The following is a 26,158-nucleotide window of genomic DNA, read 5'->3' on the forward strand; positions in this document are numbered from 1 at the left end:
AAAAATCGCGGGGACGCCATTTTGGTTGGGGGCAGGCTGTTCGGCTTCATGTGAGGGCATCAGCAGCCATTTTCCCTGTAGTGTACTGGCGACCTTTCGGGCAACATCTTTAGTGTGGGCACTGTATTTTCCCATGTGCTCGGCGGCCATTTTCGCAGAGCCTCCCCCATAGATTTGCATTGGCAACCTTTTTCTTTTGGCTCAGTCCTAATTTGGCCTCTAGCGGCATGACCTAATTTCCTACAGGCAGTCAGATTTAGCTGGAAACATGGTATTGTACAGATACACTTCTGGGGGGCTTTTCTGCTATGTTTTTGGGATAATATCTTGCTGGCAGTTATATTCTTCAGTATTTAGTAGCACAGGCAAGTCCTAATTGCGGTGCATTTCGGTGGGATCCGCCGCTATCGATGATTTAAAGGGCCAGCGCCATAAAAAATTTTAAATATTTTTTCTCTTATGTCCTCCCGACAGTCGCTGCCTCCTCTAGTCATCACTGTTGGGTATTGTCTTCCTATCCGCAGGAATAGCTAGGCATATAGACTTAGTCCAAAGACAAAAGGCATTAGCATAGACACACCCATGGGGGCTGTCCCATCTGGTCAATACCCCCCCTGCATCACCACTCCCAACTCAGTTTTAATCTGCCTAGCGCAGTGGTTCTTAACCTTGTTGGAGGTACTGAACCCCACCAGTTTCATATGCGCATTCACCAAACCCTTCTTAATTGGAAAAATAAAATATGATTTTCTCAAATTCAAAACATAGGTATATATTATTTCTCTTATGTCCTCTGACAGTCGCCGCCTCTTCATATTCGTCACATATGGGGTATTAGACTTTGCTCCGAAGGAGTAGCTAGGCAACAGAATATGTTAACATTAAAGCTTTTAACATATCCCACCCTCAAGGGGTGGTCCCCTCAGTCAATACCCTCCTACTTCCTGCAACCATATCTCAGTTTCAATGTCTAGCTTGTCAGGAGTGGCTGGCTCTCTCTGTGCTGGGGCTTTGTGCCCCAGACTTTCTTCTTTTTTGATTTTTTGTTTGAGTTTTCTCTCTACCTTTACTTAGCTGTTCTTTTTGTCAGCATTAGTTAGTCCTTCTGATGAAGAGGATCATGCAGCCAGGTAACGCTCCTGGCACAGTGAACGACCCATCCCTGTTCGGTGCAGGGATGATTGGTGAGGTGGCTACCTCACTGGACGCTGTGCGGTTTCTTAACCCCCATTTTGTGCGTCTTGTATGCGACTCTCCCTGCCTCATGTGCAGCGGCTTGTTCGCCTGTGCGGGTCCCCCACGCCATTGTGAGGTAAGTGTATCTATGTGGGGACCTGTCTGTCTGGGGGGGTGTCAGTCTGAGACTGTGTAACCTGCCTCTGTTCTCACTGTTTGTCTCCCTATCACTCGGCTGCATGCTGTGGGCTGCAAGGGGGGGGGGGAGCTGTGTGACACTATGTGTGTCAGCTTTGTCAGTGTGAGAAGCTGTGTGCTGTGGGGCATGTTTTGTGGCATGTTTGGGCACTATACAGCGATCGCTGCGGTGATCTACCATGTTTTATATATGGCTAAATGTGTGCATTACTGTACTGTGGAGCGGCGGTTTCGGCGCCAAACGGCGCCATTTTGCCTACACTCGCTGCATGTTCTACATGCATGGCGGCCATTTTCTTGTAGCCTCCCATAGGCTTCAATAGAGTGCCCTGGTCACATCACTTCCTCTTCTCCTGGGTACACCGATCGAGGCAGCAGCAGCGGCGAGGGTCTCCTCAGGTTATATCCTTCTTATCCATTGCCTGTGTCAGTTTGATTGTCCCTGTGGGGGTCTCATTGTGCTTGTGTGTGGTGCGGTGGGCTGCGCTCGCCGCGCTTGTTAAATGGGCAGTTAACCCTTTATTATCCGGCATTCTGATATTGGGGCAATGGATTCTCAGGAGGGCAAATTTCCTACCGCCTTGGTGGATAGCCAGGGGACCGCTGTTTCCCCCCCAGGGGGGGATTTAGCCACTATTGTGGCTGGCCTTGCTGCTCAGGTGCAGATGCTGGTGGCTGCTCAATCTACCAAGAGACCCAGAATTTCTCTTTCCTCTGAGTCTGAGGGTGAAGGTGATGGGGCTGTTATGGCGGGGGGTCTCCCTATCGGGGTCCCGCTCCTGCCTGGATCTAGTGGGGTCCGAGGTAGAGGCTGAAGTTGAAGGGGTTGATAATTCTCCCCCTGGCTCGCCTGAAGAGCTTGCAATCATGGATGAATTGATTGCTTCCATAAAACAAACGCTGCGTTTGCAGGATGAAGTGTGTCCCCCCGCTGCCTTGGCGGCTTATGGGACGCAGAGAAAACGCAGGACGCCGCAGGTTTTTCCCTGCAATGATGATTTTCAGCGCGCTGTTAAGGAACACTGGCGCAATCTACGCAAACCTTTTGCTGTGCCAAGTAGGTTCAAGCTGCGTTATCCTTTCTCGCCTTCCACTGATGAACGGTGGTGTGTGCCACCCCCGGTGGATCACGCAATTGCGGTTTTAAACAAATCTTCTGCGATTCCTGCAGAGGATTCCCCGGTGTTCCGTGATGCCACGGATAGGAGATTGGAGTCTCTTGCCCGTCATACTTACTCTATTACGGGTTCTATGCTCAAGGCTCTGTTTGCCTCTCTCATGGCGGCCCAGGCTGTCGCAAGTTGGACGCAGATGCTTAGGCGCGTCCTAGTGGCCGATTCGGCCTCGCCGGCGACCCTGGATATGGTGGATCAAATCCACCAGGGTGTCATGTATCTGTGTGATGCGGACTTGGACTTAGTCCCGTTGGCTGCACGTGTGCACAGTGTGGCGGTGTTGTCTCGCCGCCTGGTTTGGTTGAAATGTTGGTCGGTGGACCAATCTTCACGTAAGACCTTAGCCAATCTGCCTTTTGATGGGTCTCGCCTTTTTGGGGAGTCCTTGGATGTGTTGATTAAGGGGATCACCGGAGGTAAGAGCACTCTCTTGCCCCATTTCCCCAAGGCTAAAGGGGCTTCTGGGAAGAAGCATGCTAATTTTCGGCCCCCTCAGGGGTCCTTTCTTGCCTTTCGGTCGCACTACAAGGGCAAACCGTTCAAAGGTCAAGGCTCTCAAAAGAAGCCCTGGTCTGGGAAACAGAAGTCCGGGCAGTCCGGATCCGCGGCCCATAACAGTTCGGCCTGAAGGGGCGCCCTCACCCAGTTTTGGGGTGGGGGGACGCTTGCTCGGTTTTCTTCAACCCTGGTTGGCCCGCGTGCGGGACAGATGGGTTCAGGAGATCGTTCGATCTGGTTACAAGATCGAGTTTCTCTCTCGGCCGGAGAGCAGATTTTTTCCCTCAAATCTTCAGCTGTCTCCGGAGCGTTTACGGGACCTGCACCTAGCGGTGCGGGACCTGAGGGCTCAGGGAGTGGTGGTTCCGGTGCCTCATCGGGACAGATTTTGGGGGTTTTATTCCAATCTGTTCACCGTGCCCAGGAAGGAGGGCAAGGTTCGTCCAATTCTGGACTTGAAGGCTCTGAACCGCTCTGTGCGGGTTCGCAAGTTCCGCATGGAATCCCTGCGGTCGGTGGTGGCTGCCCTGGTTCCGGGGGAATTCATGGCCTCCATCGATTTTGAAGGATGCGTATCTTCACATCCCCATTTTCGAGGGTCACCAGCGGTACCTTCGATTCGCCATTGCGGAGGATCACTACCAGTTCGTGGCGTTGCCTTTTGGTCTTGCCTCGGCTCCGCGGGTTTTCACCAAGGTGCTTGCACCGGTTCTGGCATTATTGAGAGCCCAGGGCATTTCTGTCCTGGGGTATCTGGATTATATTCTGGTTCGGTCTGCGACCAGCCAGGGTCTGTAGGAGGACCTGTCTGTCACGATGCAAACTCTGCAGGAGTTTGGTTGGACGATAAATTTTCCAAAGTCGACACTGAGTCCGTCGGTTCGTCTTCCCTACCTGGGAATGATCCTGGACTCGGTGCAGGCGAAGGTCTTCCTGCCGGAAGACAAACTCAGAACTCTTCAGGAGGAAGTCAGGTCCCTCCGGGACGTTCCGCTCTCGTCTCTGCAGACGTGCATGAGATGTCTGGGATTGATGGTCTCGGCCTTCGAGGCGATTCCCTTCGCCCAGTTTCACACGCGGGGTCTCCAAGCGGAGATCCTGTCCATGTGGGACGGGCGACCTCAATCTCTGGATCTTCAAATATCGTTGAGTCATCGCACCAGAAGAGACCTGTGGTGGCTCCAGTCCCCGATGGTGTCCGGGGGCAAGTCGTTTCGTCCTATCTCGTGGACGGTGATCACCACGGATGCCAGCCTGTCGGGCTGGGGTGGTGTTCTGGGCGTTCTGTCCGCCCAGGGAACTTGGTCGGAGGGGGAGTCCTCCCTTCCGATCAACATTCTGGAATTGCGTGCGATAAATCTCTGTCTTCATCGCTGGACGGACCGGCTGCAGGGCTGCCCGGTTCGGGTGCAGACGGACAATGCCACGGCGGTGGCCTACATCAATCACCAAGGGGGCACCAGGAGTGCCCGAGCGGCTCGAGAAGTGGCCGACATTCTGACTTGGGCCGAGACTCATGTCCCGGCGATAACGGCGGTGCACATTCCGGGGGTGGAGAACTGGCAGGCGGACTATCTGAGTCGCCAGACCCTGGATCAGGGGGAATGGTCTCTCCACCCGGCTGTCTTCCAGATGTTGTGCGCGAAGTGGGGTCTTCCAGATGTGGACCTGTTCGCGTCTCGTCTCAACGACAAGGTGAGGAGGTTCGTGGCAAGGACGCGCGACCCTCGGGCAGACGCGTCGGACGCGTTAGTGGCCCCGTGGCATCAGTACAAGCTGATGTACGCGTTTCCACCGATTCAGTTGCTGTCCAGGTTCCTTCGCAGGTTACAATCGGAACGCAGCACGGTGATTCTTGTGGCGCCGGACTGGCCTCGCCGGTCCTGGTACGCAGACCTCGTGAATCTGGCGGTCGACGCCCCGTGGCGTCTACCTCTTCGAGACGATCTCCTGTCTCAAGGGCCGATATACCATCCTGCTTTACAGTCGCTGGCTTTGACGGCCTGGCTGTTGAGACCGAGGTCCTGAAGGAGAAGGGTCTCTCCCCGGAGGTCGTTCATACCTTGATCAACGCGAGGAAGTCTTCCTCGGGGAAGGTTTACTACCGTACTTGGAAGGCCTATTTTGCCTGGTGTGAGTCCAGGGGGTTTTCACCCCGCACGTACTCGGTTTCCCGAGTGCTGTCCTTCCTTCAAACAGGTGTCGATCAGCGTTTGGCGCTGGCTACGATAAAGGGTCAGGTGTCTGCGCTGGCCGTTCTGTTTCAACGTCCCGTGGCTTCCAACTCCTTGGTTGGCATTTTTGTTCAGGGAGTGCGGCATCTGGTTCCTCCTAGGAGGGATCCTCTGCCCCCTTGGGACTTGAATCTCGTTTTATCTGTGTTACAACGTGCTCCTTTTGAACAGATCAGGGAGATCTCGTTGTCTATGTTGTCCAAAAAGGTCGCCTTTTTGGTTGCGATCACTTCGGCTCGCAGAGTGTCGGAGCTGGCGGCTTTGTCCTGCAAGTCTCCGTATCTGGTTGTTCATTTGGATAAGGTGGTCTTGCGACCTAATCCTTCTTTTCTTCCGAAGCGAGTTTCGGAATTCCATCTTAATGAGGATATTGTTTTGCCTTCGCTGTGCGCGAAGCCTAAACATCCACAGGAGGTGAGGCTACATTCTTTGGATGTTTTTCGGGCGATAAGGGTTTACCTTAAATCGACTGAGTCTTTTCGAAAGACGGACTCCTTGTTTGTTCTTCCAGAGGGTCCTCGGAAGGGCATGGCGGCGTCGGCCTCTACCATCGCCAAATGGATCAGGCAGACCGTTGAACAGGCCTATGCCTTGCAGGGGAAGGTTCCCCCTGTGCCTGTGAAGGCGCACTCTACTAGATCTCTGAGTACGTCTTGGGCCTGTCGTCATGGGGCTTCTGTAGCCCAGGTGTGTAAGGCGGCGACCTGGTCGACCGTGCACACTTTCACAAAATTCTACAAAGTAGATGTTCAGGCATCGGCGGATGCTTCCTTTGGCCGCAAGGTTCTTAGTGCGGCGATTCCCTAGGGTCCCTTGTTGGGGACCTCTGGCTGTTGGGATAAGTTTTTTATCCCCTGGTTCTTTGTCTTTTCCTGGGTTGTTGCTCCTGTTGAGCAATTATTTTTTCCTGTAGCCCAGCTGGTTTCCTTCCTTTGGTAAGGTTCCTTTCTTTGATGCGGAGACTGCGTTGCCTTTCGGCGCGGATGCGTTTCCCACCCCTCATGTTTGCACTGCTTTGGGACGTCCCCATATGTGACGAATATGAAGAGGCGGCAACTGTCGGAGGACGTAAGAGAAAACTGAATTTTTGTAAAATCTTACCTGTAAAATTCCTTTCTCTGAGTCCTCCGACAGTCGCCGCCCCCGCCCCTCTTTTGGGGTTTGGTTGTATACTCTACTGCTATTCCACTGAAACTGAGATATGGTTGCAGGAAGTAGGAGGGTATTGACTGAGGGGACCACCCCTTGAGGGTGGGATATGTTAAAAGCTTTAATGTTAACATATTCTGTTGTCTAGCTACTCCTTCGGAGCAAAGTCTAATACCCCATATGTGACGAATATGAAGAGGCGGCGACTGTCGGAGGACTCAGAGAAAGGAATTTTACAGGTAAGATTTTACAAAAATTCTGTTTTTTTGAAAAAAATTCACTTTTTTCAACTAAAAAAATAAGAAAACAGTAAATCTAGCCCAATATTTTTCCATAATGTGAAAGATAATGTTACGCCGAGTAATTAGATACCCAACATGTCATGCTTCAAAATTGCGCATGCTCACAGAATGGCGCCAAACATTGGTACTTAAAAATCCCCATAGACAACATTTTAAAAATTTCTGCAGGTTACCAGCTTAGAGTTACAGAGGAGGTCTAGGGCTCAAATTATTGCTCTTGCTCTAACGATCACGGAGATACCTCACATGTATGGTTTGAACACCGTTTACATATGTGGGCGGGACTTGCGTATGTGTTTGCTTCTGCGCGCGAGCTAACGGGGACAGGGCGCTTTAATTTTTTTTTCCTATTTATTTTATTTATTATTTTTTTATTTTTACACAGTTTAAAAAAAATATGTTTTGATCATTTTTATTCCTATTACAAGGAATGTAAACATCGCTTGTAATAGAAATGGGCATGACAGGTCCTCTTTATTGTGAGATCTGGGGGTCAAAAAGACCTCACATCTCACAACTACACTAAAAAAAAAAAAAAATTGTTGAAAAAGGAAAAAAAAAAAAAAGCGGCCCTTTAAACCGGTTGCAAGGCAATGACTTTTGACGTAGCTCCGGTCCTCCAAGACCATAGAGTCGCGTGAGGGCCATCTTGCCCTCACTCGACTTCCTGTCTCTGAGGATCCGGGACCGGTTAGTTTTCCCCGCTGCCGGCGGGTCCGGTAAGCTGGGAAAACGTCTGGGACGCGGCGGGAGGGGGGGCACCTCTTCCCCTGCACCGTAAGGGTAATTCCGCGGCGAATCCGCCACTGGGACCACACTTATCTTAAAGCCGACCTCCCGCCATTTAAAAAAATACCGGGGTTATGGCAGCTATCTGCTGCCATAACCCCAGTATTTAGCTTTTAATGGCCGACGCATATAGTCGTTAGGCGGTCGGTAAGTGGTTGCATGTATATGGCAAACAGGTGACGATGACTGATGGGGTGACAGGTGACGATGACTGATGGGGTGACAGGTGACGATGACTGATGGGGTGACAGGTGACGATGACTGATGGGGTGACAGGTGACGATGACTGATGGGGTGACAGGTGACGATGACTGATGGGGTGACAGGTGACGATGACTGGGGTGACAGGTGATGATGACTGATGGGGGTGACAGGTGACAATGACTGATGGGGTGACGATGACTGATGGGGTGACAGGTGACGATGACTGATGGGGTGACAGGTGACGATGACTGATAGGGTGACAGGTGACGATGACTGATGGGGTGACAGGTGACGATGACTGATGGGGTGACAGGTGACGACTGATGGGGTGACAGGTGACGACTGATGGGGTGACAGGTGATGATGACTGATGGGGGTGACAGGTGACAATGACGGGGTGACAGGTGACGATGACTGGGGTGACAGGTGACGATGACTGATGGGGTGACAGGTGACGATGATTGATGAGGTGACAGATGACGATTGATGGGGTGACATGACAATCACTGACGGGGTGAAAGGTGACGATGATTGATGGGGTGACAAGTGCCGATGACTGATGGGGTGACAGGTGACGATGACTGATGGGGTGACAGGTGACGATGACTGATGGGGTGACAGGTGACGATGACTGATGGGGTGACAGGTGACGATGACTGGGGTGACAGGTCATGATGACTGATGGGGGTGACAGGTGACAATGACTGATGGGGTGACAGGTGACGATGACTGGGGTGACAGGTGATGATGACTGATGGGGTGACCAATGACGATGATTGATGAGGTGACATGACAATCACTGACGGGGTGAAAGGTGACGATGATTGATGGGGTGACAAGTGACGATGATTGATAGGGTGACAGATGAAGATGACTGATGGGGTGACAGGTGACGGTGATTGATGGGGTGACGGGCGATGGTCACTGATGGGTGACAGGTGACGGTCGATGGTGCACGGCGGTACTGATGGCAGTCTCTGGTGACCGGTGAACTTTAGGATATGTTCACAATGCTGTGCGATGTTGCTGCGATTTCTGCCTGCCGAATCGCGGTAACATTGCACAAACAATGCATGATGCCCCAAAGAAGCTCTTGCACCTTTTTTTGGGCGTCATGCGTTGTTTGCGCGATGTTACTGCGATTCGGCAGGTGGAAATCGCGGCAACATCGCACAGCGTTTGGGGTGCTATTGCAAATCACGGGCAACGCACAGGCGTCCCGCAATTTGCAATGATTTCCGGATCATGGGCAGAATCGCTGTGATTCTGCCCGCGATCGCTACGCTTACATGTGAACGTAGCCTTATGGGTGTCAATTTCTGGGCACTGATGAGGTGACTGTTGGGTGACAGGTGCAATTGGGGGGGGGGGGGCTGAGGACTGTCTGGGGACCTTTTATTTGTGTGATTTTACTTTGACAGGTGTACAGAGCAGTAACTCACTGTTTCTGGCTCTGTTCTCCTCACACTGGAAACTGTGTGAAGGGAGAAGAGCTAGTAACAGTGAGTTACTGCTCTGTGTTTACATTTTGTGATCGGCTGTGAATGGATTCACAGCCGATCACTTAGTAAACAGTCACTGTCAGTGACCGTTTACTACTGCCGATGACAGCTGTGTTCCTAGGGAACACAGAGTCACCGACACGACCGCGCTGCGCGCTCCCGATCGCGCATGCGCGGTCATCTTCCGGGCTTTGCTATTGTGATCGGCTGTGTCATTGGAACACAGCCGATCACGTGGGAAACAGCCATGCCCATTGGCTGTTCCCCCCCTGCCGGTGACGGGGGTTGTCCCGGGGACACGCCGGCAGTGCAGGGCGGCGTGCACACGATCGCGCGCCTGCCCTGCTGAATGGGATCATGTCATATGGCGTCTTCCCAGAACAATGGCCGCACCGTCCCGCCGTCAATTGACGGCGGGCGGGCGGCAAGTGGTTAAAGTAACACATTGCCGAATCGCAAAAAATGGTTTGGTCATTAGGGGGCAAATCCTTCCAGTCCAGAAGTGGTTAAGAAAGAGAACAATTAGTTAAAGTTTACTGTAACGTGTATTTATGCATTTATGCATTTTTTTTAATTGCAATTATTATTTGTTTATTCATAGCTCACTAAAGTGAAAACACCGCCTTAGTAAGTAATCCACTTTTAATACTGACAAACGTCAGTTTTTTAGATTGGATGGTTTTAAAAAGTGTTTCGCGGTAATAATTGATATCCCTGTTTTACAGTAACCTTCTGAATCAGTGCTTTATGGAAACTTGCAAGCTCGGAATACAAAAGGGATCTGCTGGTCATTCTGAGGATTTACAGAAAAACAAACCAGTAGGAAATGTAAAGTAGTAGTCTGTCATCTGTACGCTGTCGTTTCATGAATGCTTTATTTTTGCTAATTTGCATATTTTATTTTTTTGTTAGAATCGTGCATGCAGTTGTCTTCCTAGTACAACTAAGGACCTGCAGAAAGAAATCAAAGGTTGGTGGATTTGTATCTTCTTGCTTTGCACCTAGCCTTTTTAACAGCGGCTTCCATGTTGCTATATAACAATATATGTTAGATATATTTCAAATGGACATTTATTCATATATTTATATACAGATATCTACCCCTATTTGCTCAGTGCTGTCCTAAATTGGTTGTAAACCCTTACATATACCTAGTCAAGTGAATAGCCTTAGATAATACACCGAGATAAACCAAATCCTCCTACATAAGTTTTACTTATTTATCTGCAATCTTCCCTTTTTTACATCCCTTATAAATTTTTAATCTGTCAGGAGCACAGAGGAGGTGACAGGGAGCTGCAGTTAGAGCTTTTAATACGGTATGTGCGAGCGTATTGGAGCAAAGGAATACACACCCCCTTAACACACAGCACTGGAATGAAGGAACGTTGCAGACCTGTGTTGTAAACAGACAAGCAGTGTGCTATGCTTCCTCCCTGTCACCATTTTATCTCTAAAAATTGAGAAACACTCTGGGCCTTAGAAAGAGACAAGTAAACACTTACAGATACACAAGATGTGTCCAGAATATAATGAGAATTAAGTTCCTATGCTTGAGGGCTATGTGAAGGGAGAAGCTGGCCCAGGTCACTTGGGGTTGGGTGCCAGGTATATGTTAGAACACTGATAAGTTGCATACCAGCCCTCCGAAAGTCGAGACATTCTTTTTTGTGACACACTGTTCAAAAGCCTCGTATTAAGAAAAATGCAAGAGAGTTTGAACAGCTGTATGGGATATAATCTAGTGTGAAATTTGGTAAAAGTACATTAGAAACTTTGGAAAATGTGAGGAAAGCTTATGGAGACGCTGCGCCATCATCTGCACAAGTGTACCGATGGCATGAGGCGAAGATGTTGAAGATGAACAACGATCAGGACGCTCTTCTTCGTCTAAAACTGAACAGAATATGGATGCCGCGAAGTCTGTTCTCAACAGTGACTGACCGCTCACTTTCAGAATGATTGCAGAGGAAACAACAATTACCAAATCTATTGTTCATGAAGCCCTTGTTCACACTGAACATTGCTTTGAAATGATCTTGCATGATTTTAAAGCTGCATTTCAGTCCAACTTCGGAGGTGACTTGAAAGATATCTGTCTGGGTTCATGCACAGATGTCTATTGAAATTGTTTCCGAAGTCGCCAAAAGGAGTGCAGGAACTACTTTTGGAAATCGGTGTGGTGCTGCAAAGTCAGCGTTGCACTGATTGGGACACTCTGATTACTGGCAGAGGCTGTGATTTGACATGCGATATGACCTGTCAAATCTCCCGGATGTGAGCGGGGACGAAATCCTGACTCAGAATATGAACATGAGAAAAGTGTGTGCGAACCTTGTTTCAAAGAACTTGTCACCTGATCAGAAGGCACACAGTCGACTCGTTTGCCAAGACCTGTTGGCCCTTTTCAAAAGAGCTTGATTTTTTGAGTTGAGTGATCAAAGGAGATGAATCCTGGGTGTTTACATATGATCCCGAGATGAAATAAAGTTCAGATTGGCACACACCCAAGTCACCATGCCCCAAGAAAGCTTGAATGAGCAAATCAAAAGTCAAATCAATGGTCCTTGTTTGTTTTTTTTTTTGTTTTTTTCTTTGTCAAAAGGAAATTGTACCTGCTGGTCAAACTGTGAATCAAATATTTTACCTGAAAGTTCCTGGTCGGTTGAGACCGAGTTTTTGTTATGTGTGTGCAGAGATTGGCTCAGCTTGGATCCTTCATCCTGACATTGTACTGTCAGAACCATTATGAAGAAATATACCTATTTTCATGAATTGCATATGGAGATTTAAGACTAAATAAGCCCCAAAACAGGTTTAGACTCAGGACATTCACAGAGATCCAGACAGAAACATCCTGTGTTTTTATCACCATATTGAGGGGTTATAAGCTGGTTGTTTGCTGAAACTTTAGATAAAAAGCCAAAGACGGCTATATTCTATGGTCACCAAAAGAGATTGTTTTTGAAGAGCCTTGAATATAATACTTTGGAAACACCGCACACTCAATTGCTTATCCCAGGTGAGACAACCTTGGGGGAAGGTTTACCTACAAGGGCATCCCCTAACGAATTAGGAAAAGGCAGCTATATTGGTTATCCAATTACCAGACCATTTTCTCCACTCTGGGAAAGTTAAACACAGAGAAAAAGAGCCCTCAGTAGAAAGAACTATTTTTATTTTTTCACTTTTCTTGTTACAAATTGACACTACTCAGACATTATTTTAAAATGTGTGGAAATATGATCGAATATGCACAACCTCCATGGTCCATCATATACCAAGAGGGCATATGGAAATTATATTTCTCTTACGTCCTCCGACAGTCGCCGCCCCTCATATAGTCTTCACCAATGGGGTATTGACTTCCTCTCCGCAGGAGTAGCTAGGCATAAGACTTTTTTAAAAACAAAAGCATTTAACGTAGACACACCCATGGGGGCTGTCCCACTGGTCAATACCCCCCTGCAGTAAGCCATCCCAACTCAGTTTTGTCTTCTGCCTAGCGTTAGGAGTAGATAGGCTTCCCTGTGCTGGGGCTACAGTCTCAGCCTTCTAATCTTTTTCTTATGATTTTCATTTGTAAGAATGTCAGTTTTTCCTTGCTTTACTAGCTGTTTATTTTGTCAGCTTTAGTTTAGTCGGATCTTCGGATGAAGACTGATTTTGCGGAGCTGGGAATCAGACTGGCCGCCCTGGCTCTCCAGGGCAAAGAGTCAGATGGATCCCCAGCCCGCCATCGAGCGTTCAGCTATGTGTTCGCCCTGGCACTAAGAACAACCAATCCCTGTTTGCAGCAGGGAAGCAGCCTGTGAGGTGGCTACCTCACTGGACACATCTGCGGTTCAGTGCTGCAGTGTCCTGCGTTTGGCTGACGGCATTCCCTGTCATCTGAGGACAGCGGCTTGCCGTTTCATAGAGGCACCCCACGCCATCCGGTACAGGTGAGTACTTTCTGTGTGGGGCCTCTGTCTGGGGTGGCAGTCCTGTGTTGCTGTGTGTTCCCCCATGTCTGTGCGTTTGTGGGGCTCCCTGATGCGATCCCTGCGGGGGTCTCTTTTATTACACTGCTGGCGCTGTGTGGGTATGGGGGCCCCTCTCCTGTGTCACTTCGGTGTTTTTGGAGGTGCAGACCATGTGTGTGGTGGCCGCAGCGGGTAAAAACCGCACGGTCCGCCATTTTAGGTGTGGGCAAGCATGTCTGGCTTCACTATGGGCTTGTTAGCAGCTTGCTATGTGCTGGTTTTGGCGCCATCCGACCCCCATCTTGTGTGTGGCAGAACAATGGTTCCGAGCACATGTCGGCGGCCATCTTGCCGAAGCCTCCCATTGTTTCCTATGGGCAGCCATTTTCCCTTAGCCTTGCAGCATATAGTTCAGCCTCTGGTGACCTCACTTCCTTTTCCGCAGCGATCGGTGTGGTAACACTCTGTGGGGCTCTGCAGACTGTCTCTTCCATGTGTCTCTCTTGTATCCCTTCTGGCTCAGTTTTGTCCCTTTTGGGGGGTCTGTGTACACAGTGTATCTATCGGTGGGCTGCGCAGTCCGCAGCGCTCTTAAAGGGCCAGTACTTTTTTTCATGGTGTTTTCAGCAATGGATTCTCAGGACAGCAAATCCCCCCAGCCTTGGAGGGGGACCCTAGTTCTGCTGAACCCCCCCGTTATACCTAATTTGGCCGCTGTGTCGGCGACTTTCGTTTCCATAATGGAGGTGCTGATGGCTGAACGAGCTGCTAGAAAAAAGGCCTAGATTATCTTTCTCCTCTGATTCAGATGGTGATGTGGCTGCTGTGACCTTTTCAGGGTCTCGCTCATCCCTGAACCCGCTGGGGTCTGAGGGGGAGGCGGAGGTGGAGGGGGTAGATGATTCTCCCCCGGGGTCGCCTGAAGAACGCGCAGCTATGGATGTGTTGATTACTTCGGTTAAAGAAATACTATATTTGGAGGATGAGCCCAATCCTTCGGGCATTGTGTCCTTCTTTGGTACACATAGGACCCGCAAGTCGGCGCAGGTTTTTCCCTGCCCCGCTGAGTTTCATCACACAGTGAATGAACTATGGCGCAGTTTGAAACTCACTTTCACGGTGCCTAAACGATTTCAACTGCTCTACCCCTTTGCGCCTTCTACGGATTCGCGCTGGTGCATGGCCCCCCAGGTGGATCACACTGTGGCTGTGTTGAACAGGGCTACTTTGTTTCCCACTGAGGATACCTCGGTTTTCCGGGATCCTACGGACAGGAGGTTTGAGTCTCTTGCCCGCCATGCCTATATGGTGGCGGGTTCCATGCTCAAACCTATTTTCGCTTCTGTTATGGTGGCTCAGGCGGTGGCAGATTGGACTAAGGTGCTTAGACGCACTCTCACGTCTGATTCTGCCCCACCTGCTACGCTGGATATGGTGGACCAAATTCATCAAGGGGTCATGTATTTGTGCGATGCGGCCTTGAATGAGGCTCCTTTGGCTGCACGCCTGTCTAGTGTCGCGGTGCTTAACCATCGACTGATCTGGCTGAAGAGCTGGTCGGCTGACCAGACGTCACGGAAAACGGTGGCTGATTTTCCCTATGCAGGGTCTCGCCTTTTTAGCAAGGCTTTAGAGACTTTGGTGAAAGGAGTCACTGGGGGCAAAAGCACACTGCTGCCCCAGAATCCGAAGAACAAGTATTTTTGCGGTAAGCGGGGTCCCGCCTTTAGACCCAATCAGGGGTCCTTTTGTGACTTCAAGACACAAAACAAGGGCAAACCCTTCAAGGGCCAAGGTGGCCAGAAAAAAACCCTGGGCGGGCAAGCCAAAGTCCGGCCATGCCGGTGCGGCGGCTCAATCCACTTCTGCCTGAAGGGACGCCCTCACCCGTTTCAGGGGTGGGGGGATGTTTGCGAGGTTTCCTCCAACCTTGGCTGCTCCGAATTCCGGACAGGTGGGTTCAGGAAATCATTCGATCAGGATACAAGATCGAATTCCTATCGCGGACAGATTCTTTCCCTCAAATCTTCATTTGACCCCAGGGCGCCTACAGAACCTGCATCAAGCGGTGCAGGACTTCCTTGCCCAGGGGGTGATCGTCCCGGTGCCTCATCGGGACAGGTTTCGGGGTTTTTACTCAAATCTGTTCACTGTGCCCAGAAAGGAGGGCAAGGTGCGTCCGATCCAGGACTTAAAAGCTCTGAACCGCTTCATGCGCATTTGAAAGTTCCGTATGGAATCCCTCCGCTCGGTGGTGGCCTACCTGAGTCCAGGGGAATTCCTGGCCTCTATCGACCTAAAGGATGCATACCTGCACATCCCCATTTTCGAGGGTCATCAGAGGTACCTCCGGTTTGCCATAGCAGAGGACCACTATCAGTTCGTAGTGTTACCTTTCTGTCTCGCTTCGGCTTCAAGGGTCTTTACCAAAGTGCTGGCGCCTGTTCTGGGCCTGTTGAGGGCACAGGGCATCGCGGTCTTGGGATATCTGGACGATCTCCTGTTAAGATCGAGTGTCAGTCAGAGGCTGTTGCGCGATCTGTCGACTACGGTACAGACGCTCCAGGAGTTCGGTTGGACCATCAACGTTCAGAAGTCGACTTTGTCTCCTTCGGTTCGTCTTCCCTATTTGGGGATGGTTCTGGATTCTGCTCAAGCAAAGGTATTTCTGCCGGAGGACAAGCTCCGGACTCTTCAGAACGAGATCAGGTCCCTCAGGGACAAAGAATCTTAGTCGCTCAGGACCTGCATGCGGTGCCTGGGGTTGATGGTGTCAGCCTTTAAGGCGATACCGTTTGCTCAGTTTCACACACGGTCTCTCCAGGCGGAGATCCTGGCCAGGTGGGACAGACTACCTCAGTCCTTGGATCTGAGTGTCTCGTTGAGTCGTGGGACCAGAATGGATCTTCTGTGGTGGCTTCAGTCCCCGGCTGTGTCGGAAGGAAAATCCTTCCGTCCGTTACTGTGGACGGTGATTACCACGGATGCCAGCCTGCCGGGCTGGGGTGGCGTCCTGGGCAACTTGTCTGCCCAGGGCACTTGGTCGGAGGAGGAATCCTCCCTTCCAATCAACATCTTGGAATTGAGAGCGATCAAACTGTGTCTCTTCCAGTGGTCGGATCGACTTCGGGGCTGTCCTGTACGGGTACAGACGGACAATGCTACCGCGGTGGCTTACATAAACCACCAAGGGGGCACCAGGAATGCCCGGGCGGCCCGGGAGGTGACCGACATTCTGTCTTGGGCCGAGGCTCATGTCCCGGCGATTTCGGCAGTTCACATTCCGGGTGTGGAGAATTGGCAGGCAGATTATCTGAGCCGCCAGACCCTGGATCGGGGGGAATGGTCCCTACACCTGGAGGTCTTTCAAATGCTGTGTGCAAAGTGGGGATCCCCGGACGTGGATCTGTTCGCGTCTCGGCTAAACCACAAGGTGGAAAGGTTCGTGGCAAGAATGCACGATCCTCTGGCGGACGCCTCGGATGCGTTGGTGGCCCCTTGGCATCAGTATCGTCTGTATGCCTTTCCTCCGATTCAGTTGTTATCCAGGTTCCTTCGCAGGTTGGCCTTGGAACCAAACATGGTGATTCTGGTGGCACCGGACTGGCCACGCCGGTCCTGGTTACGCGGACATCGTTCACCTAGCAGTCGCGCCTCCTTGGTGGCTGCCATTGCGAGAAGATCTGCTGTCTCAGGGACCGATCTTCCATCCTGCTTTACAGTCACTGGCTTTAACGGCCTGGCTGTTGAAAGTCAGGTCCTGAGAGTCAGGGGTCTCTCCCCGGAGGTCATTCCGACCTTAATCAAGGCTAGAAAAGCCTCGTCTAGTAAAATTTATTACCGTACCTGGAAAGCTTATTTTGCCTGGTGTGAGTCAAGGGGGTTTTCTCCTCGCTCATACTCGGTGAAGAGAGTGTTGGCTTTCCTCCAGTCTGGTGTGGACCAGCGCCTGGCGCTGGCCACGATTAAGGGCCAGTTATCTGCACTGGCTGTTCTTTTTTCAGCACCCTGTGGCGTCTAATTCCTTAATTCGCACCTTCATTCAAGGTGTGCGACATTTGGCCACTCCCCGGAGGGAGCCTTTACCTCCATGGGACTTGGAACTTGGTTCTGTCCGTGTTACAGCGTTCTCCCTTTGAAAACATCCGCGAGATATCGTTGCCTCTGCTGTCTAAGAAGGTTGCCTTTTTAGTGGCGATCACTTCGGCTCGCAGGGTGTCTAAGTTGGCGGCGTTGGCTTGCCGCTCTCCTTACATGGTGGTTCATAAAGATAAGGTGGTGTTGCGACCTAACTCATCATTTCTACCTAAGGTGGTGTCTGACTTTCACCTTAATGAGGACCTTGTTTTGCCTTCGCTCTGTGCGAAGCCTAAGCATCCTAAGGAGGTTGCCTTGCATTCCTTGGATGTTGTCTGGGCGATCAAAGTTTACCTGTCGTCCACTGAATCCTTTCGGAAATCGAATTCCCTCTTTGTCCTTCCTGAGGGACCTCGAAAAATCAGACAGACGATTGTACAGGCCTATGCTTTAAAGGAACGGGTTCCACCCTTCCCTGTTAAGGCGCACTCTACCAGATCTATGAGTACATCCTCATCGACATCAGGCTTGGGTGGCCCAGGTGTGCAAGGCTGCGACTTGGTTGTCGGTGCATACCTTGTCCAAATTCTATAAGATTGATGTTCTGGCATCAGCTTATGCCTCCTTTGGTCGCAAAGTTCTCTGTGCGGCAGTGCCATAGGGGACCCATGTTTTTTTGTGGGTCCCTGGCTGTTGGGGTTGTTTTTCCCCTGGGTTATTTGCTTTCCTGGGTTGTTGCTCCTGTTGAGCCTTTTCTATTGCCCAGACGGTTCTCTTACTGTGCGTGTAAGGTTCCTTTCTCTGATGTGGGTACTGCGTTGCCTTTTCTACGGTTGCGTCTCCCACCCCTCATGTCTACACTGCTTTGGGACATCCCATTGGTGAAGAATATATGAGGGGCGGCGACTGTCGGAGGACGTAAGAGAAAACAGATTTTCTCTTACGTCCTCCGACAGTCGCCGCCATCTTCATATTCGTCACAATGGGGTATTAGACTTTGCTCCGTAGGAGTAGCTAGGCAACAGAATATGTCAATATTAAAGCTTTTAACATATCCCCACCCCAGGGGGTGGTCCCCTCAGTCTATACCCTCCTGCTTCCTGTTTCCTGCTTCAGTTTCAATGTCTAGCTTGTCAGGAATAGCTGGATGTCTCTATGCTGGGGCATTTTGTCTCAGCCATCTCTCTTTTTTGATTTTATTTGAGTTTTTTCTCTCTTTCTTTATTTAGCTGTTATTTTTACCAGCAATAGTTAGATCTTCGGATGAAGAGGATAATGCGGGCTGCGTCTCGGGCTGACTCCCCTGGTCGCAGGTTGTGGGTCAGTGGCTTCTCAGCCCGCCATCGAGCGTTCAGTCAGGTACCGCTCCTGAGTTTTCTGAACGACCCATCCCTGTTCCGTGCAGGGATGCTAGGGTGAGGTGGCTACCTCACTGGACGCTGTGCGGTTTCTCAACCCACCTTCTGCTGCGTCCTGGATGCGACTCTCCCTGTCTCATGTACAGCGGCTTGTTCGCCTGTGCGGGTCCCCCACGCCATGTAAGAGGTAAGTGTATTCATGTGGGGACCTGTCTGTCTGGGGGGTGTCAGTCTGGGACTGTGTTACCTTGCCCTGTGTTCACACTATTGATGTTTCCCTATCTCTCACACTGCATGCTGTGGGCTGCAAGGAGGGGGGGCTGTGCTGCACTTCTGTGTCAGTCTGAGTGTGTGAACGGCTGTGTGCTGTGGAACTTGATGCTATCATGTTTGGGGCACATTACAGCGCCGCTGCGGCGGTCCACCATGTTCTTTATAACTGTGGTGTATTTTTATTCCACCTTCATGAGGTGGGGGAGCGGCGGTTTCGGCGCCATTTTGGCTGTACTCGCTCCGGCCACATGGTACACATGCATGGCGGCCATTTTCTTGTAGCCTCCCATAGGCTTTAATGGAGAGCCCTGAATATCAGCAATTCCTTTTCTACAGGAGCACCGATCTGGCCAGCAGCAGCAGCGGTCTCTCCAGGTTTTTTCCCTCTATTCTCTGTATCCTTGCCTGAGTATAACTTCTCCCTGTGGGGGTCCCTGGTGTGGGTGTGCTTGTGTGGCGGTGGGCTACGTTCGCAGCGCCTTATTTAAAGGGGCGGTCACCCATTTTATTTTACTCATTTTGGGGCATGGATTCTCAGGAAAGCAAATTTCCTGTCACATTGGTGGGAAGCCAGGGGACTGCGGTTTTCCCCCTCGGGGGGGGGGGGGGGGGGATTTGGCTGCGATTGTGGCTAGCCTTGCGACTCAGGTGCAGTTGCTGATGGCTGCTCAATCCTCAAAAAGGCCCAGAGTTTTCAATTTCCTCTGATTCAGAGGGTGTTGGTGATGGGGCTGCTGTTGCTGGGGTCTCCTTGTCGGGGTCCCGTTTCTCCCTGGACCTTGTAGGGTCAGAAATGGAGGCTGAGGTTGAGGGGGTTGATATTTCTCCCCCTGGCTCGTCTGAAGAGCTTGCACTCATGGATGAATTGGTTGCTTCTATCAAGCAAACACTGCGTTTACAAGATGAACCTTGTCCTCCTGCTGTCTTGGCGGCTTATGGGACGCAGAAAAGACGCAAAACATCGCAGGTATTTCCCTGCACTGATGATTTTCAATGCGCTGTAAAGGAACATTGGCGTAATGTACGCAAGCCTTTTGCTATACCAAGTAGGTTTACGCTGCGCTATCCTTTTACGCCCGCTACTGATGGGCGTTGGTGTGTCCCACCTCCGGTGGATCACGCGATAGCGGTTCTGAATAAGCCCACTGCGATTTCTGCTGAGGATATCCCGGTGTTCCGGGATGCCACGGACAAACGGACGGAGTCCCTTGCCCGTCATGCCTATTCTATTATGGATTCTATGCTGAAAGCTTTATTTGCTTCACTTATGGCGGCCCAGGCTGTCGCGAGCTGGACGCAGGTGCTTAATCGCGTCCTGGTGGCTGATTCTGCCCTCCAGGCGACTTTGGATATGGTGGATCAAATCCACCAGGGTGTCATGTATTTGTGTGATGCGGACCTGGATATGGTTCCGTTGGCTGCACGTGTACATGGTGTGGCGGTATTGTCTCGCCGTTTTGGTTTGGTTGAAGTGTTGGTCGTGGACCAATCTTCGCGTAAGACCTTGGCTAATCTGCCCTATGATGGTTCTCGCCTTTTTTGGTTAGTCCCTAGATACGTTAATTAGGGGGATCACGGGTGGTAAGAGCACGCTCTTACCCTAATCCCACAAGGCTAAGACGGCTCCTGGTAAGAAGCCGTGGACTGGTAAGCAAAAGTCCGGCCAGTCCGGTTCAGCGGCCCACAACAGTGCGGCCTGAAGGGGCGCCCTCACCCGACTCTGGGGTGGGGGGACGCTTGCTCGGTTTCCTTCAGCCATGGCTGTCCCGGGTTCGGGACAGGTGGGTTCAGGACATCGTTCGATCTGGCTACGAGATCGAGTTTCTCTATAGGCTGGAGCGCAGATTTTTTCCCTCAAATCTTCTACTGTCCCCGGAGCGTTTGCGGGATCTGCATCTAGCGGTGCAGGACCTGAGGGCTCAGGGAGTGGTGGTCCCGGTGCCTCATCGGGGCAGGTTTCGGGGGTTCTATTCCAATCTGTTCACCGTGCCCGGGAAGGAGGGCAAGGTACGTCCGATTCTGGACTTAAAGGCGCTGAACCGCTTTGTGCGGGTGCGCAAGTTCCGCATGGAATCTCTGCGGTCGGTGGTGGCTGCCCTGGTTCCGGGGGAGTTCATGGCTTCCATCGACTTGAAGGATGCGTATCTTCACATCCCGAATTTCGAGGGTCACCAGAGGTACCTTCGATTCGCCATAGCGGAGGATCACTACCAATTTGTGGCGTTGCCCTTGGTCTCGCCTCGGCTCCACGGGTGTTCACCAAGGTGCGGGCACCGGTTTTGGCTTTGTTGAGAGCCCAGGGCGTCTCTGTCCTAGGGTATCTGGACGATATTCTGGTTCGGTCTGCGACCAGCCAGGGTCTGGAGAAGGCTCTGTCCGTTACGATGCAGTCTCTGCAGGAGTTTGGTTGGACGATAACTTTTCCAAAGTCAGCACTGTGCCCATCGGTTCGTCTCCCTTACCTGGGAATGGTTCTGGACTCTGTCCAGGCGAAGGTCTTCCTACCGGACGACAAACTCAGGACTCTTCAGGAAGGAAGTCACGTCCCTCAGGGACGCTCCGTCCTCGTCCACTCGGACGTGCATGAGATGTCTGGGATTGCTGGTCTCGGCTTTCGAGGCGATTCCCTTCGCCCAGTTTCACACGCGGGGTCTCCAAGCGGAAATCCTGTCCAGGTGGGACGGGCGACCGCGATCTCTGGATCCGGATTTCGTTGGGCCATCGCACCAGAAGGGTTCTTCTGTGGTGGCTCCTGTCCCCGCCGGTGTCAGGGGGCAAGTCTTTTCGTCCTCTCTCATGGACGGTGGTCACCACGGATGCCAGCCTGTCGGGCTGGGGTGGTGTTCTGGGCGTTCTGTCCGTCCAGGGAACTTGGTCGGAGGGGGAATCCTCCCTTCCGGTCAGCATTCTGGCATTGCGTGCAATGATTCTCTGCCTTCAACGTTGGCCGGACAGGCTGCAGGGCTGTCCGGTTCGGGTGCAGACGGACATTGCCACGGCGGTGGCTTACGTCATTCGCCAAGGGGACACCAAGAGGGCTCGGGAAGTGGCCGACATTCTGTCTTGGGCCGAGACGCATGTCCCGGCGATATCGGCGGTTCACATTCCAGGGGTTGGAGAACTGGCGGGCGGATTATCTGATGCCGCCAGTCCCTGGACCAGGGGGAATGGCCCCTCCGTCCGGGTGTTCTCCAGATGTTGTGCGCGACGTGGGGTCTTCCGGAGGTGGACCTGTTCGCGTCTCGTCTGTACAGCAAGGTGTACAGGTTCGTGGCAAGGCCACGCAATCCTCGGGCAGACGCGTCAGACGCGTTGGTAGCTCCGTGGCATCAGTACCGACTGATGTATGCGTTTTCACAGTTTCAATTGCTGCCCAGGTTCCTTCGCAGGTTGGTCTCGGAACCAAAACACGGTGATTCTTGTGACACCGGACTGGCCTCGCCGGTCCTGGTGCGCAGACCTCGTGCATTTGGCGGTCGACGCCCCGTGGCGTCTGCCTCTTCGGGAAGATCTCCGGTCTCAAGGGCTGATATTTCATCCTGCCTTGCAGTCGCTGGCTTTGTCGGCCTGGCTGTTGAAACCGAGGCCCTGAGGGATAGGGGTCTCTCCCCTGAGGTCATTCACACTTTGATGGACGCGAGGAATTTTTTTCCTCGGGGTAGGTCTTTTACCGTATTTCGGAGGCCTATTTTGCCTGGTGTGAGTTCAGGGGGTCTTCACCTCGCCCGTGGTCGGTGTCTGGGGTGTTGTCCTTCCTTCGAGAGGGTGTTGACAGCGTTTGGCGCTGGCTATGATCAAGGGTCAGGTGTCTGCGATGGCCGTTCTTTTTTCAACGTCCTATGGCATCTATCTCCTTGATTGGCACTTTTGTTCGGGGGCATCTGGTCCCTCCTAGGAGGGTGCCTCTGCCTCCTTCGGACTGGAATCTTGTTCTGTCCGTGTTACAACATGGTTCTTTTTTGAACGGATCGGGTAGATCTCGTTGTCTATGTTGTCCTAGAAGGTCACCTTTTTTGGTGGCGATCAATTCGGCTTGCAGAGTGTCGGAGCTGGCAGCCTGTCCTGCCATTGTCCGTATCTGGTCAATCACTTGGTTAAGGTGGTCTTGCGACCTAACCCTTCTTTTTTTCCGAAGAGGGTTTCGGAATTTCACCTCAATGAGGACATTGTCTTGCCTTCGCCTTGCGCGAAGTCTAAACTTTCGGAGGAGGTGGTGTTGCACTCCTTGGATGCTGTTCATGGCGATTAGGGTTTACCTAAAATCGTCTGAATCTTTTCACAAGTCGGATTCTTTGTTTGTCCTTCCGGGGGTCCTCGGAAGGGCGTGGCGGCGTCGGCTTCTGGTTCAGACAGGCCGTTGAACAGGCCTATGCTTTGCGGGGAAAAGTTTCCCTTATGCCTGTGAGGGCGCACTCTACCAGATCTCTGAGTACGTCTTGGGCCTGTCGTCATGGGGCTTCTGTGGCCCAGGTGTGTAGGGCGGCGACTTGGTCGACCGTGCACACCTTCACTCTGTTCCACAGAGTGGATGTTCAAGCATCGGCAGATGCTTCCTTTGGCCGCAAGGTTCTTAGTGCGGCGGTCCCTTAGGGTCCCTGGTTTTGGTCCTTTGGGCTGTTTGGGATTTCTTTGTATCCCTGGGTTATTTGTTTTTTTCCTGGGTTATTGCTCCCGTTGAGCAAATTTTTTCTCGTGTTGCCCAGCTGGTTTCCTTCCTTTGGTAAGGTTACTTTCTTGATGTGGAGACTGCGTTGCCTTTAGGCGCGGCTGCGTTTCCCACCCCTCATGTTTGCACTGCTTTGGGACGTCCCCATTGTGACGAATATGAAGATGGCGACGACTGTCGGAGGACGTAAGAGAAAACTGAATTTTTGTAAAATCTTACCTGTAAAATTCCTTTCTCTGAGTCCTCCGACAGTCGCCGCCCCCGCCCCTCTTTTGGGGTTTAGGTACTCTACTGCTATTCCACTGAAACTGAAGCAGGAAACAGGAAGCAGGAGGGTATAGACTGAGGGGACCACCCCCTGGGGTGGGGATATGTTAAAAGCTTTAATATTGACATATTCTGTTGCCTAGCTACTCCTACGGAGCAAAGTCTAATACCCCATTGTGACGAATATGAAGATGGCGGCGACTGTCGGAGGACTCAGAGAAAGGAATTTTACAGGTAAGATTTTACAAAAATTCCGTTTTTTGTAAAATCTTACCGTAAAATTCCTTTCTCTGAGTCCTCCGACAGTCGCCGCCCCCGCCCCTCTTTTGGGGTTCTTGTACATTTACTGCTATGCTACCAAACTGAGTTGGGATGACTTACTGCAGGGGGGTATTGACCAATGGGACAGCCCCCATGGGTGTGTCTATGTTAAATGCTTTTGTTTTTAACAAGTCTTATGCCTAGCTTCTCCTGCGGAGAGGAAGTCAATACCCCATTGGTGAAGACTATATGCGGGGCGGCGACTGTCGGAGGACTCAGAGAATGGAATTTCACGGTAAGATTTTACAAAAATTCAGTTTTTTATGTTCAGGATAATGTTCTATTGAGAATGAAGGCCCGTACACACGTACCGATTGTCGGCCGTAAATATTCGGCCAACGTCCGATCGGCCGATTGTCGGCTTGTTAGTATAATGCTTCCGACAACCGACTGCGACTTTTCGGCCGAACAAAATCTGGTGTGCAGGCTTTAAAATTTTTGTTGGCCAACAAAGAACGGCCGATTGTTCGTCAGTCAGTACAGATTTCGGCTGACAAAAATGTGATGATCAAGACTGGGCATGCTCAGTGAAGAAAAAACACACGAAAAGTAGACCAGAACATGACATCACTTCTGCATTTTTTTGTTGTTGGCCGACAAAATTCGTGTGCAGTCTTGAGCACTTTTCAACCAACAAAACCGGACCGGACAAAAGACGGCCGATAGTTCGGCCGACAATCGGTATGTGTGTACGGGGCTTAACACCATATTTGTATATACCTAAAAGTGTATGACGATCAGACTATATCCCATATTTTATATCCAATCCAAAATCATGATTGTATTGTTTGCTGGCATAATAATCAGAATTTTATCTACTAGAGTCTAGTAGATAAAATTCTGATGGGAAATATCCCATGTGTAAAAATGGTTTACATATACAAGTTATTGATTAGCGATTTATACTATAACTGTATATGTATCCATATATTTTTCTGATTCTACTAAATGTGTAATCAGAACATACATAGGTAAAACGTTTATTGCTGAACAATATAGATTCTATATTAGTAATATATACTCATTAGATGGCGATACCAGATCTAAACATTAACCACCTCAATACTGGGCACTTAAACCCCCTTCCTTCCCAGACCAATTTTCATCTTTTAGCGCTGTTGCATTTTGAATGACAATTGCGCGGTCATGCAACATTGTACCTAAACCAAATTTGTGTCATTTTTTCCCCACAAATAGAGCTTTCTTTTGGTGGTATTTGATCACTGTCAGGTTTTTTTCTTTTTTGGTGCACAAATAAAAAAAGACAGAAAAGTTTGAAAAAAAAAAAAAGTTTTTTTGTTTAGGTTATAAAATTTTGTGAATAGATACGTTTTTTCCTGCACTGATGATGCCGCACTGACAGGCACTGATGAGGAGACACTGATTGGGTGGCACTGATGGGGTGGCACTGATATGCAGCACTGATGGGCACTGATAGGTAGCAATGATATGCAGCACTGATGGACACTGATATGTGGCACTGATAGATAGCACTGATATGTAGCATTGGTGGGCACTGATAGGCAGCGCTGATGGGCACTGATAGGCAGCACTGATGGGCACTGATCGGCGGCACTGATAGGCACTGGTGGGCACTGATGGGCGGCACTGATTGGCACTGATGGGCGGCACTGATTGGCACTGATGGGGGGCACTGATGGGCACTGATGGGGGGGCACTGATGGGCACTGATAGGCAGCACTGGTGGGCAATAATGGGCACTGGTGGGCAGCACTGGTGGATGGCAATAACGGGCACTGGTGGGCAGCACTGATATATGGCATTGGTGGGCAGCACTGATAGGAGGGCACTACTGGCAGGCTGTTTGCCATCCCTGGTGGCCATGGTGGGCATCCCTGGTGGTCATGGGTGGGCATCCCTGGTGGCTCTAGTGGCATCCCCTCCCCCCAGGGCTGCACTGGTAATCAATCATCTGATTACCAGCACAGACCCCCCCTGTGATCAGTGAGTACTTAGAAATACTCACTGATCACCCCCAGCTCC

The 26,158-nt window shown here is 51.0% G+C and overlaps 1 protein-coding gene across 1 annotated transcript in view; it reads left to right on the forward strand.

Annotated features, from left to right (window-relative positions):
* RBM44 (RNA binding motif protein 44) overlaps positions 1 to 26,158 on the forward strand; it is a gene marked incomplete at its 5' end in the record, with an annotated part of 455,780 nt that overhangs the window by 117,397 nt on the left and 312,225 nt on the right. The window contains 3 exons of the mRNA XM_082260160.1: positions 9,829 to 9,854; positions 9,953 to 10,055; positions 10,140 to 10,197. Of these exons, the coding sequence (XP_082116286.1) occupies positions 9,829 to 9,854; positions 9,953 to 10,055; positions 10,140 to 10,197 (187 nt within the window). The remainder of the gene's footprint in view (positions 1 to 9,828; positions 9,855 to 9,952; positions 10,056 to 10,139; positions 10,198 to 26,158) is intronic.

This window comes from Pelophylax lessonae (assembly GCF_965119305.1).
Source record: "Pelophylax lessonae genome assembly, chromosome: 6".
Lineage (NCBI taxonomy): Eukaryota > Metazoa > Chordata > Amphibia > Anura > Ranidae > Pelophylax > Pelophylax lessonae.